Source organism: Zeus faber, assembly GCF_960531495.2.
Source record: "Zeus faber genome assembly, chromosome: 13".
Classification (NCBI taxonomy): Eukaryota; Metazoa; Chordata; class Actinopteri; order Zeiformes; family Zeidae; genus Zeus; species Zeus faber.
Genome location: NC_137198.1, coordinates 25,299,292 through 25,317,844, shown reverse-complemented (window position 1 = coordinate 25,317,844; position 18,553 = coordinate 25,299,292). Strand labels below are relative to the sequence as shown.

Sequence of the window (18,553 nt, the reverse complement as noted above, 5' to 3'; positions counted from 1 at the left end):
TCTACCCAGTTCATTTCCTTGGTGGAAGTCTGCCACATCATTGTCATTTAAGTTAAGGACTCTGTGTTTTATTTTGGCTGTTTCAGGTTTAAATGAAATACTAAATTAGAATTTGCAGGTGTAGTTATGGTGAACATGTTTGGACTGAATGTGAGAGTACAATTGATAAATTCACGGACATGGATGAGCTGGTGGCGCCAGAATCAACGAGGAAATTAAAATTAACTCCTTCAATCAATAAAGTTAACAAGGGGTCACGGAAGGGAATGAGAGATGCTGTTTTAATGGGAGTTAATATGGTGAGCAATATTTTCTTTGGACAGCAATTGTGCTTCAGGCTGTAAAAGGTTTCTTCCTTGTGTTAGATAGGTGCCTTATTGCATGCTATGTAGAAATGTATGCCATACATTAAGGTTTTCAGTCTTTTGTTGTTATTCATACTAACTTACCCCATATTTTAATTTTGAAGTCCCTGATAACCTTTTCCTTTTTTCTTTTATTTTCTTTTATGTATAATGCTGTGTTAACACTGTTACAACCATTATTTTCTTTACTTTTTCTCCGGACTCACTTTTGTGAGTCTGGTTGGACTACTGTTTTTTTTTTGTTTTGTTTTGTTTTTTAACCTGTGCTGTCAGCATACTGGGTATACAACACAGAGTATTTGTATGGCATTGCATTCTTTAATCATCAAGAACTGCTGCAAAATGGGATGGCAAGAGCACAGTTTTTTGTTGTGCAGAGCCGCCACCCCCCCCTTTGGAGAACTATCTTACCATGTTTTGGTCTATAAACAACTAATCACTACTCCAAGAGGGGGAGAATCACGATGGGTGAGACAATTAAACATAAAACAACATATACATGGTAAAACAACCATAGAAATGTCAGATGACAACATGAATCAACAAAACAGTGTAAATTAAGTCCAGGAAAACTGTAACAGCAATTCGGCATGTGGCCTCTACCTGTTAAGGTATGGCAGTACATGAGGGAGGAAAGGAGAGGGATGTAACCAGGAGGGTGGTGGTGTGTGTGTGTGCCTGGGATGAGTTACCTGTATGTATATGTGTGTGTGTGTGTGTGTGTGTGTGTGTGTGTGTGTGTGTGTGTGTGTGTGTGTGTGTGTGTGTGTGTGTGTGTGTGCTTGTGTGAGGTGTCCACCGGTGAGTGTACGGGACTTGTCCCAATTGGTTCTGGTGTATGAGGTCAGTATAATGTCATAGACCCTGAAGTCACCCCTGAGTCCTGCAGCAGTATAGACACCCCACGACCGCAGGCGGCCCTGAACCACATGCTCCTGCCTGCATGCCCGGGGCACATGCCCCGAGTGCGTAGCCGAGTGTGCTCAGCTGAGTGCAGGACACCTGGAAGTCAGTCCCCCCCACCTGGAAGTCAGTCCCCCCCCTCCTGCGCCAATGCCTGCAGGCCCCCAGATATGTGGGCCCTCCACCACCCCCAGCACCCGGGGCACCCGCCACAGGGAAGCCACGCAGCTTGAGCAAAAGCTGACAGCCAGCCCCCGCACCCCAACCCCCACCCACGGCAGCAAACAGACTCCAAGGGGCCCCGGGGCCACCTGGCAGCTCGCTCCGCAGCCCTGCGGAGCGAGCTGCCAGGTGCCTTTTGCCAGGTGTCTTTTGGTGTTTTTAAGTCGTTGAGGGTCTGACGAGGGTATCTTCCATAGAAAATGGTTCTTTGAATTCATATGTGGTTTTGGTCATAATTGGTGTGTGTTTTTTCAGTGGTCTATCTTTGGAACGTGCCCGATAGCGTTTATATACCTCTTGCATATAAGTATAATCCCACATTGGGTCTTAGGCCTTCATTTACCATGCGATTCATCAAACCCATATGATCGTAAGAAAACGATCCGTCTCTTGGGATTGGAACTGGAATCTGTGGCAACAAACCCTGCGACCATCCCGCCGCATTATCAATAAACGGGGTGGTGTAGAAGTCACCCACATTTTTCCTTACAGATTGAACTGGGGTCTCGGTTGGTGGACCCTTATTATTTTATATAAGGCAACTTTTGGGACATATTTATTGGTTTTAAACTTTATTATAATACTGTGTCTTGGATTTGTTTCTCCATTTGAGGAAGCACATTTACTGACTTTCCCATTTTCCAACAACAAACAGAAACGCCGTGGTACCAAGCCAAAAATGTAGTTTAAGCTATTAGTCTTGTTACAGAAATTAAAGGGTCGCTTTAATCTGCAGCTTGTCAGTCGGTGGTTTCAAATAAAGAGGCAGACAGACGCCGGTTTTTACTTGCACAGGGGTCAGGTCAGAGATGTGCTCTCGAACAGCTCTCTGAGACGAACAGTTTATTTTCAGGGAGTCAGAGAATATATGGTCCAGTCGACCCGACAAATGGTAGGTGCTCAAGATAAGGCAAACTTTATGACAGGAAGATAAGGCAAACTTTACGGCAGGGGGATAATGAAAAAAACAACCTAAAGAGATAAGTGAAAGAAATAACCCTGGGTGCTGAAATAAAAGTGTGTGACTGAAGCTATATGAGGTTGTGTTCTTCATTATGTGTGTGCATATAATGTTTATGTGATTACATAGATTAAGATATATTGTTACAGTCTCACTTCCAATATTTGAGAACGGCTATGTTTCTATTTCACTCTTACTGCCGCTGTTTTATATATATTCCAAGGAAACATTTATAGAAGGCCGAAGCCTACTGGACCCAATTCCAATATTTTAGAAAATCTCTATTTCTCAGTCTCGGGAAACACCACTAGACGGCATTCTTTCTTAGATGTCTTGCTCACATCTACTTAATAATGCCATATTACAAAAAACACAACTTTTTACAACATTTGGGGCATCCTAGAGAAAGAAAAACGCTATTTTATACGCTATTTTATACGTTATTTTATACGCTATTTTATACGAGATTTTATACGCTATTTTATACGCTATTTTATACGCTATTTTATACGCTATTTTATACGCTATTTTATACGCTATTTTTAATAAAATAATAGATTGTCTTAGCTCAGTCCAGGATCCCACCTCTGACACCAAGTTGTTGGGGATTGGCTTTCATTTAGGCTTGAGAGTCAGACCCCACGGAGTTTCTGAAGCGTTAGGCGCGCAGGAGACCAGGCAATGGTTTCATCAGACTTCCATTGGTTTAGGGGTGGAAAGCATGGAAAATAAATGGGCATCATTTAATGTACGGTACACGTCTCTATTTGTGGTTTAGCAAACTATGGGAAGTACTCGACACAGTACATTAGTTGACCTGTTGACCATTTAGAGATTTCCCACGTGTGTGTAGACAGGATGAGTCATGGCTCTTCTGACAGCTCATTGATAAGGTCATAACATTGTACCTGTGAAAGGGTCCTTAGATTTAACCGGTTCAAAAAAGTTTTCAGATGATTTATTAAAAGTAGTATTAATCCTTAATTGCGCGAAATAATTGAAGGCAGTGATTTGATGCTGGTAGCAAACAGATTATTTGATGCAGATTTGTTGATGTGGATTTCTGCGTGAGGCATTTACACATCGTGTAACAAAAAACAACAGTAGACTACAAAATAAATCTATTCTAATTTCATCACTTGTCTCCTTGAATTGTTTTGGCTGTCTGAAAAGGGAATATATCTATTGATCCCCAAGGACCCAACCTGTGAAGATCGAAAGTAAACAACTCGACACAAAGGAATTGGAATGGAAATAACACCCGACCTAAATGATTGATGTACAATGAATAAATAAATTCCTTTATTTGTATTCTGGATACAATTTACTTCGAGCATGTGCTGAATGTCCATTTTCACATTAATAACAGTACACAGGTTAATTAGTGAGCTAGTCTTATCTCAGGCAATGTTCTTTTTTGTGGGTTGAACAGTTTGCTCCGTCGCCGCAGTCTCAGGTGTTAAACTGGGCGCACTGGCTATGAAGTGGCTTCAGGTCAATATTCCTGTCCCAGTGCGTTGTTCTCCATGATGTCCTGTCTGACTGCACATTATTCCAACGCAGAGGTCTATGTGAGTCTGACCTTGGCTATAGCTCTCTTCTTGTAAAACACCACTTTGCCGGTTGGAAGCCTGGAACCAACCCCCGGCTTGAAAACGTCCTCAGCCGTCTGGGCACTTGAATTAATAATATGATAAATAACCCTCCCCGCGGTGGCAGACAAATAGCTACTTGTGCTCGACTCCCAGCGAGGAACCGTAGGCTGCGTTTCTTCCAGCGGTTGAGGAGACGCACGTATTTCACAAGACTCCAGCGTTACCGGAGACCGGGTTTCGCTTTCCAGCAGCAAATGCGTTTTTCTTTTATTTACGACAACACCGGAAATTGAAGTCAACTCGTCATAAATCGGGCTGTGGATGGGAGGAAGTCGAAGTCGGCCTCAGAAATGTTATTTATAGTCGCTAAAGAAATTATGAAGTCAAAAGTTCAATTGGCGATGCTGCAAACTCCATTCTGCAAACTTCCATTCTCTCAGAAAGGCAATGAACCTCTCACAATGAACGACTAAATTCATTATTATTAATTCAACGTAGCAGAGTTGGCACAGGTGTAGTGCATGATGTTGACGCTGTGGAATACTCGATTCTGATTGGTCGACAGCAGCAATCGATGGTCAGTTATTTCTGAATAATGACCTATAATAATGACCTATAATAACGACCATTGTCTGGGGGAAAACCTCTTCTCCGCCTCGATTCACGTCCTCCATATCATTTACTGTAAATTAGCCATACAAGTTATAAAATCATTTCAAATCAATATTATGTCTCAACGTATTATTTTATTATTTATGTAATGGCTGTTGACTAAATAAAATAATACAAAATATAATAAATATTTAGCATATTCAAAAAGTTTGTTTTAGATGTAAATTTTTTGTTTTTGTTTTTGTCTATAAATAAAACAAACCCATAATTAATAGTATGTGCTTCACACACAAATAACCTGCCATGGCACCTCCATTGTTCTCCCCTTCACTCTTAACCTAATTACACTACACACTACACTACACAATCAAACTAATTACACTGCTGAAGTACATTGTTATTATGCATCAAAATTGAATCAGAAATATTAGAATTCCGATTGCTGGGATCAGAAACTGTTTTCACAATATCAGGCATTACATTTCTACCAATGTGAAGAGTAGAAAAAAAATGTTTTTCCTCAGCGTGTCCGTTATTCTTATTCTCCTACATCGGACACCCGAACGTACGTCATTTAGATATTAAGAAATCAGCATCACCACTTAATTAATAAACTTCCGAGCAATTCAGAATTTCCCTGAATTTCAGGAAATCTCCCGAATTTGCGATACCAACAATTGCGACGCAATTCATTTTCAATCCAATCTCCCGTGAAAGTGAACGGGGCAATATTTGTAATTGTGAATTGGGTCTCCGGTTTCAAGAACGAGTCCTGATATTGGCGATCGAAGACTTAATGTCACGATATTTCAACATTTGAACGAGTTAAAACTAGTTTAAAGTTGTCGTAAAAATAAAGTCACCTTGAAGACGAAGGCTCCTGAACGGCAGACAACAATGACAGAACAACTCAAGTTACCAGGTTTGAATCTCCCATGGGCTATTGCCGTTCTTTCAGGTTCCATTCTACGTGTGAAAGTTATGCCTGTGTGGTGTGAGTGTGTAAGTTCAGGATTATTCAGCAACTTGGAACTGCAAATGTTTTTGAAAAACGAAATCTCCTTTGTTTTTTTTTCTCGAGAGGACACTTCTGTCACGTTCTGAAACTGTGGCAATGTCCAACGAGACATGAAGAAGAAGAAGAAGAAGAAGAAGAAGAAGAAGAAGAAGAAGAAGAAGAAGAAGAAGCAGATGAAGAAGAAGAAGAAGCAGATGAAGAAGAAGAAGAAGAAGAAGAAGAAGAAGAAGAAGAAGAAGAAGAGGACGGGCATCGGAACACAAATTTAGTCATTACATAGTAATTTATTCATTTTTGCGAATGTCATCTGTAGGGCAAGTTACAGCTTTTTATTTTATTTTTTATTTTTTTACCAGAGTCATAGTACAATACTTCATAATGACAACATATTTTTATTTTACAGCTTCAGATCAGTGCTTTTTAAAATGTAATTTTTTTTTATTTTTATTTTTACACAAAACCATGGAGTCAAAGGAATCCTGGAACACAGGTGCCGAAGAGGAAGAGAATATTGTACTTTTTTTTCCGCCCCATTTTTTTAAAAACTCAGCCTACCGAAATGCATCAGAAGTCACCGAGCCTCATCGGTCCTTTTTAAAAATTCTTATTTTTTTACACGAGCGACCTCTCTGCCGCGAAAGACGGTCAAGCTAATGGTCTCTTAAAGAAAAACTATTTATCAGGATAAATCCACGGTGGCATGGCCGAAAGCATTGTATGCATCAAATAGTATGTTGAAAGTACTGGGATGACTTCCAGGATGACTACATCCGGTGAGAAATCATAGTATGAAAACACTGCACACTACGGTGCTAGTGTATCCCACCACGCGTTGTGAGGGTAGCACATTGCGCCATTGCGGATGCGGGGTTCATCTTGGTTCTGCCTTAGAAATACAAAGGAGATTCATGGATTCATGTGCGAACGGGATGTGTCAGCAAAAGGAGATGGGAAAATAGAAACCGTGACTCCGTTCCGAGGCTCCATTCGAGTCTCTTTGTGCAACAACAGTCAAAACTAATACAAAATATGCAAATCAGGGAACGAAAGAATGCTTTGAGATGGCGATTTTAAAGGACGCAATCTGTTTGGTCACACCCAATATTTCAACGTCTGGACACACTGCCTAAAAATGGGGACCAATTTTTTTTTTCCCTGTCTCATGGTTGCCAGGCACAAGTAGCGCTTTGGAATAACTTCTGCTTAAGTGTCAAAATAAAGTAATTTCATAATTTATATATATAATATACTGAAACCTGCGTCCGCCGAGTCATTAAAGCGAACAGAATGTGGTTATTAACACAAAGTCGGTCAATCCTGACGTAAAATTATGATTTTGTTTTTTAATTATTGAGTGACGTTATTATTGACGACATATTTCTAATACGATGGATTATATCGTATTGGAGTAGTTTCCTGGATGGGGTTTGATATAAATCAGGACTAAAGTATTCCTTCATTTAATCAAGAATTTAAAGTTGCTTAATTTCAGAGGTATTAGTTCTAGACTGGGAAGTCCTAGACTAAGGTTGTTAAGGACTATGCAGCTCCTTCTGTCTGGTTTTGGTGCTGGTCTTTGTCCAGATAATCCATTTGTCAAGATCCACATTGAAGCCCACATCCGTTAATACAAAGGTAATCTGTGTCCGCGAAAAGCTGAACGGAGGTTGTTAGGAAGCGCTGGCCTGCGATCCCAAATTATGGCTATGAATCGCGCTCCTATCTCATTGTTCTGTCTGTTCGTTATTCTATCGGTGCGCCAAATTATTCAGTTCAAACTACCCTCAGTTCTATATTTAAATACAAAACCACTTCTAGTCCAAAGAGTCCAAAAGAATGTGAAACCAGCTGACGTGAAATGAATGAATGGTTGTTGGTTTGAATCCAAAACATGTGTGTCTGCCATTTATTCATCCAAGGAGCATCACCCCGATAATAAATAAACCAATGAATTAACAAGCAGGCATGTGAACATCAACAAACAACCCCCCCTGCCTCTTTATTATTCTGATACTTTTTTTTTTTTCGAGTGTTTGTTTTTGTTTTTTTTGTAAAAATGTCTCTGGTGTCGGCATCCAACGTTTCTCTTGGTGTCCTTGAAAAATAGCCCCGATAGCGAGTTTGTTTTTCCGAGCGTGGAATCCAGGGGGCGTAAGGGGGTGCAGGGCTTTGCATCAGGGGATACACCGTGGCTTTTAGCGAGACATCGAGTCCGGCCAAGTCAAAATATATCAACCAGAGTCTCGATTTTGTCAAAATATAGACATTTTAGATCCATCGATCTGGGGCCGGTTCGTAATCATTCGCGACGGGGAAAAAACTCTCATCCCATCGTCTCCCAGGTTTTCCCGCCGAACTTCCTTCCTTATCCACCCAGAGTTAAAAAAAACCAAAACCCTTTTATTTTTACTCTTAAAACTAGACTATCGTCCACGTTGTTAGGTCTTTGCTCGTCGTTTTGTTTTCATTCTCTTTCTCTTAGTTCTTTGATGTGCTTAGGCATCCAATGGATGACTTCTGTTCGTCCGTCCGTTCCTGGACTGATCACCCCTCCAGGGTCCTCATTTATCACAGTGCTCATAGAAAACAAATTGGTTACAGTCCTCCTTGCAAAAACAAAAATTTGAGATTCACGGAACATCCGTACGCACACCTAAAAGTACCTTTCCATCTATTAACATAAATAAAATACCATACATAGTGACAAAAACTCCCTATATACTACACAATACCTCACTATTATATCTGAAGTCTGATCATTTGCACAGTTTTTTTTTTCTTTTTTTCTGCTACCGTGACGCCTGAATTTCTCCACAGGGATTAATGCAGTTATATCTTATCTTATGATGGCCGAGTAAAGGAAAAAAATGGCATTGAAGAGCGATAGAAGTGTTGGGAACAGAGGTAGCGGCCGCAAAACGATTCTGCTTGGAAGTTTGTATCCTGGACCAATGATATCGACATTGCGATCTGAGACTAGATATCGTCTGGGTTTTGGCTTTCTCGTGAAATCCCTATATAGTTAAATGTTGTTTTTAAGGCTGCATCACAGTAAAGTAACGCTATTTTCTGGGCTTAACTGTTCTAATCAACGCCTCTACCTGCTCGGCCATAATATCCACTAATCGCTGTCACTAAAGATTGTTTCTCAAATATATCCTGTGTGTAAATATGTTATGAATAATAGTCACCACCCAAAATATGCTCATGAACTAAGTGTCTGTTGTGAGATATTAGATCAGTCCCCAATTTCCCCCTGGAATGCGACGGCGGCCAAAAATCTCAAGTGGAGATGACTCCATTGCAGCGATCCGTCTCCAGCTCAAGAGCACTTGCAACCTTGTCACAGAACTCCCAATAAAATGGGAGAAAGAAAATCGACTGAAGACCAATTACTGAAAAATAAAAGAAGCCGTATCTCCAATCTACAGGGAGAACCTAAAAAGGACATCTGTGTTGCCTTTCATTAAATTGCTGCATCTCCGGCCTTGACTGCTTGCGATGGAAACACCACGCACATACAAATAACAACCAAATAAAACACTCTTTCAATTTGGTTTGTTTACACTTTAGATAGGTTGAGGGGGACTGTGGCCATGATATCTGTATCAAGCCGTTTTAGCCATCATTAACATTTGTATAGAAAGACAGTTCCTCTGTTGTACAATTAAAGGCTGGCATGTGCCCACAATTCACCTTCTTTCTCTCTTGGTTCTGTGTCTACTCACTAGGTGTGCACAGACTCAGAAGCGTTTTGAAGTAGAAATACTTGTCGATAAGTGTCGTGTTGTTGAGTAGAAACCTGCGCACGCACGGTGTACATGGCGCACTGTACTGTGCACTGTAGATATATGAGGACCCTGGAGAGCGGAGGGTTCCTACTAGTCACCTCGCACAGTGTCTCCTTTAAACACAGTCTCTTCAGTCAGGGGGGCCTTTAAACAAATAAAACAAATAAAAAAAAGCCAATGTTGCAGATATTTGGGCTAAAGCACGGTGGCATTATGGCCCTCCATCCTGGGCAGCCGGGGGTCCTGCACTGTTCCCATGGCGACCAGCAGTGGACAGCTGTCCTCTGCCCTGCCCGAGCGACCCAGGGTGACCGGGGTGGGAAGGGTGGCCCCCCTCTGCAGCGTGGCGGAGGATGATGAGGAGGCGGGGAGGGCAGGGGGGTGCTGGGGCTGTAGGGGGTGGGCGGCACCCTCCAGAGGAAGGCCCTGCTCCTGGTAGCCGTAGCCAATATTCCCGCAGGGGAAGCGTCGCAGTCTGTAGAGGGGGACCGGGTGCAGGGCGGCCGAATCCAGCAGCAGGGGCGACTGGACGGCGGGCGGAGGTGGCGGGGGCAGTTGGGGCCTGCACAGCCCCTGCTGCTGGTGGTGGTGGAGCAGCTGGAGCTGGTGCTGCTGCTGCTGCTGCTGCTGCTGCTGATGGTGCTGGAGCTGGAGCTGTTGCTGGAACTGCTTGTGCTGGTGCTGGTGGAGCCCCAGGGCCCCTGCCGCCTCAGCCACTGTCCTCCCCACGTGCTCCTGCCCCTCGCCGGGCACCCTGCCGCCGCTGCTACCGCCGCTGCCGCCGCTGCCGCCGCTGCCGCCGCTGCCGCCGCTGCCGTCGCTGCCGCCGTTGCCGCCGCTTACGCTGCTGCCGCTGATGCCACTGCTGATGCCGCTGCTGATGCCGCTGCTGATGCCGCTGCTGATGCCGCTGCTGATGCCGCTGCTGATGCCGCTGCTGATGCCGCTGACCCCACCTGCTACACCTCCCACACCACCCACGCCACCCTGCCTCTGCTGCTGCTGCTGCTGTTGCTTCCTCTGCTGCTGCTGCAAGAACCAGGAGCCGTAGGTGGGGTTCCACAAACTTGTGGTCTTCCCGCTGCGGCCATCCTTTTCGGGGGCGTGGCCCTGGGTGAAGGCCATGTTGACGTGGCCACCCTCACAGGTGGACAGGGCGGAGACGTGCAGCCCCTTGGCGGCAGCGGCGGAGGAGGAGGATGAGGGCGCGGAGGCAATGGCTGCTTGAGCGGAGAGGGTGGCTGGGGCCTGCGGGTGGAGTGGTGGCTGCTGTTGCTGCTGGTGCTGGTGGAGGCATGACGGGGCCTGGGTGGCCATCTGGGCTTTGGTCTCCGTGGATAGGGTGACCTCCGCTCCGCCCCTCTGGCTCTCCTTCACCGCCGGGTAGGAGGGCGGTGGCGGCAGCAGGTGGCCCTCCTCATCCACCACCAGCAGGGGGGGCGCTGAGGAGTCGTCGGCCTGCGATGAACCCCGATCCTCCTCTTCTGGGATCGGACCGTACTCGACAGGCAGCGGCATAGTCACCACGTCTGGGTCCTGGGGGGGTCGGAAGAACCTCAGACCTCAATTTTCATGTTTTAAAGCCTGATTGAAATTGAAACGCCAATTTTTTCTATCATTACTTCTGAATTTAGGGTTAGGGTTAGGGTTAGGGTTAGGGTTAGGGTTAGGGTGCCCATCTCGGTTGATGAGTCATGGCTGGATATAATTATAGGAAACATAATATTGGTCATTTCCAAATAATAAAATGTTTCTGAATGTTTTAGAGTGTTTTTGATGTACAAACATTAAAGGTGATACATTTCTTGAAATGTCTCAGCTACCTGTAAGCAGTAGTCGATCCTCTCGAGGATGGTGGAGAAGTTGGGTCTGTCCTCTGGCTGGTGTTGCCAGCTCTGAGTCATGATACGATACCTAGAACGCAACAACACACGCTTATTATTATTATTATTAGAAATACTATACATTTTATAATCATCATTGTCAGTAGTACTACGACACTTCTTTTACAATGCTCTACCTAGCACCTTTTCTTGTGTCAGGTTAGGAGTTTGGTAGTCTTCAAGATGTTGTGAGTGACATTAGAAGTTATTCAAGAAGGTAGGAAGGAAATACGGAAGATGGAAGTATTTGTGGGAAAACTTCTTTGAAACGAAACAATTGCGTTTGGTGAGCCCCGATGAGAGACAGAACCGACGGATTAATAACGCTGCATGGGGCCACCTTTCATTCCATGCAGTAACAAAAAAGGGAGAACAGCAAGAAAGAAAGAAAACAAAAACACAAAAGAATAGTGGCTGGTTGGGAAGCCATGGAAGAGTGTGGGTGGGTGGGGGGTTAAATAAAAGAGGAGAGAAAAATAGGATGAAAAAATTCTCGAGCATAAGAGGGGCATAAGAAAGAGAGGGGGATAGAGGGACATAGAGAGGGATATAAGAGAGAGATGGATATAAAGACATAGATATAGAGGGACAAAAAGAGACATAAGATAGAGATAGAGAGACTTAGAGAGGGGAATATAGAGGGACAGAGGTAGAGATAAAAAGAGAGAGATAAAGGGGCATAGCGAGGGATGTATGGAGGGACGTAAGAGAGAGAGAGGGACATGGCGAGGGATGTATAGAGGGACGTAAGAGAGAGAGAGAGGGACATGGTGAGGGATGTGCAGAGGGAGAGAGAGAGACAAGAGAGAGATAGAGAGGCATAGAGAGGGATGTACAGAGGGACAGAGGTAGAGAAACAAGAGAGAGATAGAGGGACATAGCGAGGGATGTATAGAGGGACATGAGAGAGAGACAGAGAGACATAAGAGACAGAAAGAGGGAGATATAGGGTGACATAAGAGAGAGAGAGAGAGGGACATAGAGAGGTCATATAGAGAGACAGAGGGACATACAAAGAGACATAAGAGAGGAATATAGAGGGACATAGAGAGGGAAATATATAGGGACAGAGGTAGAGACATAAGAGAGAGATGGACATAAGAGATAGAGGGACATATAGAGGGACATAAGAGAGAGAGGGGGGACATAGAGAGGGAAATATAGAGGGACGGAGGTAGAGAAATAAGAGCGACAGAAGGACATTGAGAGGGACGTATAGAGAGACTTAAGAGAGAGAGAGGGACATAGAGAGGGATGTATAGAGCGACATAAAAGAGAGAAGTGGGACATAGAGAGGGATGTATAGAGGGACAGAGAGAGACATAAGAGAGAGGGAGAGAGAGAGAGGGACATAGAGAGAGACAGAGAGGGACTTAAAGAGGGACATAGAGAGAGACAGAGAGGGATTTAAAGAGGGACATAGAGATAGACATGAGAGGTAGAGGGATGTAGACAGGGACATAATAGAGAGATAGAGATGGCCATAGAGAGGGAAATATAGAGGAAAATAGGTAGAGACATAAGAGAGAGGTGGACATAGGAGATAGAGGTACTTGAGAGAGAGCTAGAGCAGGACATCGAGAGGGAAATATACAGGGACAGAGGTAGAGACATAAGAGAGGGAGGGGGACATAGAGAGGGATATGTAGAGGGACAGAGTGACATAAGAGAGAGACAGAGGGATGTATTGAGGGACTAAAGAGAGAGAGTGGGACACAGGGAGACATAAGAGAGAGATAGAGGGACATCAAGAGAAACATAAGAAAGAGATAGAAAGGGTCATAGAGAAGGAAATATAGAGGGACAGAGGTAGAGACATAAGAGGGACGTATAGAGAGACGTATTGAGGGACATTGAGAGGGATGTATAGAGGGACATAGAGAGAGAGAAGAGAGAGAGGGGGACATCGAGAGAGACATAAGAGAGAGATATAGAAACCAGGAACCCAGGAAGTGCAGACCACCCACATACCAACAAGAAAGTCGGAGGAACTCTAACTCCCACCTCCCTGCAGTGCTCCGTCCCCCTGCAGCGTCCCGTCCCCCTGCAGCGCTCCGTCCCCCTCCCATATCCCACCCTCCTGCCCCACCTAGCCACAGGAGACACCCCCACCCGACCAACACCAACAGATGACTTAAGCATCGATAATGAAGAATCCTGCCCCTCTCCTACCCACTACTACACCAATGTCTGAACTGGGGGCGATCAAAGAGATGCTCCACACACTGTGTAAGACTGCTGCAAACATGAGGTACAGTGACCCTAGATAAAGAATGATCACACACACACACACACACACACACACACACACACACACACACACACACACACACACACACACACACACACACACACATTAAAGGTTAGTTTAAATGGACAAGCGTTGTGGACTATGCCATCTCAGACAGGGACCGCTCCTCATTCAACGCTATCACTGTCAGAGCTCAAACCCCCCTTTGAGATCACAGCCAGATGAATATTTACTTGAGAAAACACACTAGAGATACTGTAAAGAAACAGCCCAGTAAGCTGTACGATCTAAACCAGTCATACAGATGGGTTCCAAACAGTGCTGGACAACTTATACAAATTTTGAATTTGAATGAAATAAATCATGAAATCAACACATGCAACAATTCACACTGCTAAAATAACTCACAAAGGTGTCAATAAAGCGACAAAAGACTATGTCATGAATACTTAGAAACTCTAAAACAGTATTAACAGACCATGAGACAAAAGAAATTCCACTACACCAATGACACGCTTCAGGAGGCTGAAAACGCAGTGTACCGGGGTCCGTTCTTGGACACGTTGAACAGTATAGAAAGTGCAAATCCACAAAAATTCGCAATACAAGATGGGGACGTTTGGGAAAACTATTTTAGCGACCTCAATCCCACCTGAGTATCCCACCTGAAGATCTGATCCAAAATCAAAAATGAATTAAAACAAAGTTAGACAGCCTTGAATGAGCCAACAAGGATAACCACATAGTAAAGGCAGGAAGGGGAGAAAGTATGAGTGGATGAAGGCAGGAAGGGAGGCAGCGAAAAGTGAAGAAGGGACAACGGAAGGAAGGGGAGAGGGGGAAGGAAGAAGGAAAGAAGGGAAGAGTGTAACAATGGAAGAAGGGAAGAAGGTAGAAAGAAGGGGAAAAAGGAAGGAAGGGAGGGAAGTCAAAAAGGATGGGGATGGGGGGTGTGGTAGAAGGTAGGGAGGGAAGAAGGGAGGAAGGTAGGAAGGGAAGAAGGGAAGGAGGGAAGAAGGAAGGATGGGCGGGCGTGGAAGAAGGCAGGGAGGGAAGAAGGGAGGAAGGTAGGAAGGGAAGAAGGGAAGGAGGGAAGAAGGAAGGATGGGGGGGCATGGAAGAAGGCAGGGAGGGAAGAAGGGGGGAAGGTAGGAAGGGAAGAAGGGAAGGAGGGAAGAAGGAAGGATGGGGGGCGTGGAAGAAGGCAGGGAGGGAAGAAGGGAAGAAAGTAGGAAGGGAAGAAGGGAGGAAGGTAGGAAGGGAAGCAGGGAAGGAGGGAAGGAGGGGAAGGATGAAGCAAATTCTGCCACGAGTGTGTCCACTGGTCCTTACACTGGGCCGGGGCAGTTTTTGGGTGGGTCCATCCTTCCCCCATTGGTGACAAACTCCAACACCTCCTGGTTGCTGCGGCTCGGATACGGCATGTAGCCCAAGGAGAAGATCTCCCACAGCAGGACCCCAAAAGACCTGAGCGAGGGAGAGAGAGAGAGAGAGAGAGAGAGAGAGAGAGAGAGAGAGAGAGAGAGAGAGAGAGAGAGAGAGAGACATGGTGCTTGATGCAGGGCTTATAGAGAGCTACAGCACCAAGCCATAAAGTAACTATACACATATACATGAAGCACTGTGGAGAAAGGGAAAAAGGATGCAAGGGAAGAAGGAAAAAAGGAAGGATTGGAAGAAATAGGGACGTTTAGAAGGGAAGAAGGTGAGAATGGGAAGAATAGAGGAAGGGAAGAATGAAGGAAGGCTAAAAGGGAAAAAGGAAGAGAGGGAAGAAGGCAAGTAGGTAGGAAGGAAGAGAACAAGGAAGGAAGGAACGACAGTAGGAAAGGGAGAAGGGAAGAAGCTATGAAGGGAAGGAGATGCGGAGGGAAGAAGAGAAGAAAGTAAGAAGGGTACAATAGAAGAAGGAAGGGAAGAAATGAAGATGTGTAGAAAGGTAGAATGAAAGGCGGTACACAGGGCAGAAAGGGACACCTAGCAAATACAGCTAACCACGTGGCAATGGGACAAAAAAATTAAGGGGTGGTGGATGAGGAAGAAGAAGAAGAAGAAGAAGAAGAAGAAGAAGGAGAAGAAGAAGAAGAAGAACAGGAGGAGGAGGAGGACCCTCACCAGGTGTCGGTCTTGGAGGTGAAGATGCCCTCCATGAAGGCCTCAGGTGGCATCCACTTGACTGGCAGCATGGCACGCCCACCCTTCCTGTAGTAGCTGGCCCTGCGTGCACACACACACACACACACACACACACACACACACAGAAAAAAACATTTGGAGATTAAGCAGTTGCTGGAGTTCACAGCATCACCGCCATGTTGCTATGGGAACAGACATCATGAAAGTGAAGGCTCCCGAAATAATTGGAAATAGAAAAATTAAGATGTCTCGCGTTTGACAATGAAACGCCATCATCAGGCGTGCCTATTCCAAATGGACCATGCAACGGCGTAAAGAACTCTTTAATCTCCGTTAAAGAAAGAAAGAAAGGAAGGATGGGATGTTTTCAAATCAGAATTTAATTTAAGGCATGGCTGGAGATCCTGGGCATTTTGTGAGAATTATCCCCCCACCGCTGCTTTTAAAATCCTAGTGGTAGGTCGAACAAGTAGCTCCGAAATTATGTTATCATTATGTAAAATACGTCAAAATAATATATTATGTCAAATATAAAAGGTAAAACCGACAAAACACATGAACAAAGGTGGAAAGAGGGACATAAGATAAGATGAGACAAAACTTCATTAATTCCTGTAGGGAAATTCAGACGTGAGCAGCAAAAACAACCCCTGCAAGATTACTGGAAATTCAAATTAAAGTCAGATCATTTCCTTCCTTTTTGCTGCTGGAACGATGTAAATTTCCCTGTTGTGGGACTAATAAAGGTTAATCTTATCTTATCTTTTCTTAGCACAGGTAAAAGTATGGGAAAAATGGGCAAATTACATAAAAGCTACTTCAGTTATTACTTTAGGTAATTGTCTTGGAGGACCTTGTATTTGTAAATAAATAAGGCATAGCTTGCGGAGCTAGTTCTGTCAGACAACTTGATGGCACCACATGCTTCTTCTTCTTTCGGCTGCTCCCCTTAGGGGTTGCCACAGCGGATCATCTGCCTCCAATACCTTCTTTTCTGCGCATCTTCCTCCCTTACACCAACCGCCTGCATGTCCTCCTTCACCACATCCATAAACCTTCTCTTTGGCCTTGCTCTTTTCCTCTTGCCTGGCAGCTCCATCCTCAGCTGGTCTCACTACCGTCCTGTAGACCTTCTTGCTGGAACCCTTCTGTCACAGATCACTCCGGACACTCTTCTCCACCCACTCCACCCTGCCTGTACTCTCTTCTTCACCTCTCTCCCGCACTCTCCGCTGCTTTGGATGGTCGACCCCAAGTACCTGAACTCATCTGCCTTCTCCACCTCCACTCCTTGCATTCTCAGCTTTTCGCCGCCCTCCCTCCCCTTCAAGCACATGTATTCTGTCTTACTCCTGCTGACTCTCATTCGTCTTCTCTCTAATGCCTCCACTTCTCCAGGCTCTCCTCAACCTGCTCCCTACTCTCGCTACAGACCACAATGTCATCCGCGAACATCATAGTCCACGGAGACTCCTGCCTGATTTTATCTGTTAACCTGTCCATCACCATTGCAAACACGAAAGGGCTCAGAGCTGATCCTTGATGCAATCCCATCTCCACTTTGAATGCCTTCATCACGCCTACTGCACACCTTAAAACTGTCTGACAGCCCTTATACATATCCTGTACCACTCTTACAGACTTCTTTGCCACCCCCGACTTCCTCATGCAATACCACACTTCCTCTCTGGGCACCCTATCATATGCTTTCTCTAAATCCACAAAGACGCAGTGCAACTCCCTCTGGCCTTCCCTGTACTTTTCCATCAGCATTCTTAAAGCAAAATCTGTAGTACGCTTTCCTGGCATGTCCTTCCCGCCCGACGACCCCACTGTCTCGACGCGGATCTCGGATTGTCTCGCTGACATATCCACGTGGATGAAGGATTATCATCTTCAACTAAATATATGTATGAAAGTATGTATATGTATGTGACAAATAAAAAAATCTTGAATCTTGAATCTTAAATCTGGCGAAAACGGAACTGCTGGTCTTCCCGGCCAAACAAGGCATTTATCACAACATTGATATTAAAATCGACTCTCTATCTCTTGTCCCTACCAAGGCTGCAAGGAATCTTGGTGTCATTATGCACCTTGCTCCACTCTTGTATGTCACCCTGCGTTCCTCCCTCATCTTTAAATACATATTCACAACAGCCTATTCCATCCTTTTGGGGAAATCCACCACCATCTGTCCTTCCACATTCCTCTCCTTGACACCATACCTACCCATCACCTTCTCATCACCTAGGTCTCTGATCCCTTCGCCAACATGCCCATTGAGATCTGCTCCAACAACCACTCTCTCTCCCTTGGGGATGCTTTCCACCACTACATCCAACTAACTAATGAATTCTTCTTTCTCTTCCATCTCACACCCAACTTGAGGATCATATGCACTGACCACATTCATTATCACCCCATCAATTTCCAGCTTCATGCTCATCACTCTGTCCGACACTCTTGTCACCTCCAAAACACTTTTAACATATTCTTCCTTCAGGACTATCCCTACCTCATTTCTCCTGCCATACACTCCATGGTAGAACAGTTTGTACCCGGCTCCGAAACTCTTGGCCTTACTCCCCTTCCACCTGGTTTCTTGTACACATAGAACATCTACCTTCCTTCTCTCCATCATGTCAGCCAGCTCTCTCTCTTTACCCTTCATAGTGCCAACGTTCAAAGTTCCTACTTTCAACTCTACTCTCTGACCCTTCTTCCTCTCCTGCTGTCCCTGGACACGCCTTCCCCCTCTACTTCTTCTTCGGCCAACAGTAACACAATTTCTGCTGATATGCTGGCATGCCTTT

The 18,553-nt window shown here is 44.8% G+C and overlaps 1 protein-coding gene across 1 annotated transcript in view; it reads right to left on the bottom strand.

Annotated features, from left to right (window-relative positions):
- Positions 1 to 9,662: 9,662 nt before the first annotated feature.
- Positions 9,663 to 18,553, bottom strand: part of LOC307238920 (ALK tyrosine kinase receptor-like) — a gene marked incomplete at both ends in the record, with an annotated part of 114,875 nt that continues 105,984 nt past the window's right edge. Inside the window, 6 exons of the mRNA XM_080012074.1 lie at positions 9,663 to 9,992; positions 10,311 to 10,423; positions 10,535 to 11,003; positions 11,291 to 11,381; positions 14,934 to 15,068; positions 15,717 to 15,818. Of these exons, the coding sequence (XP_079868200.1) occupies positions 9,663 to 9,992; positions 10,311 to 10,423; positions 10,535 to 11,003; positions 11,291 to 11,381; positions 14,934 to 15,068; positions 15,717 to 15,818 (1,240 nt within the window). The remainder of the gene's footprint in view (positions 9,993 to 10,310; positions 10,424 to 10,534; positions 11,004 to 11,290; positions 11,382 to 14,933; positions 15,069 to 15,716; positions 15,819 to 18,553) is intronic.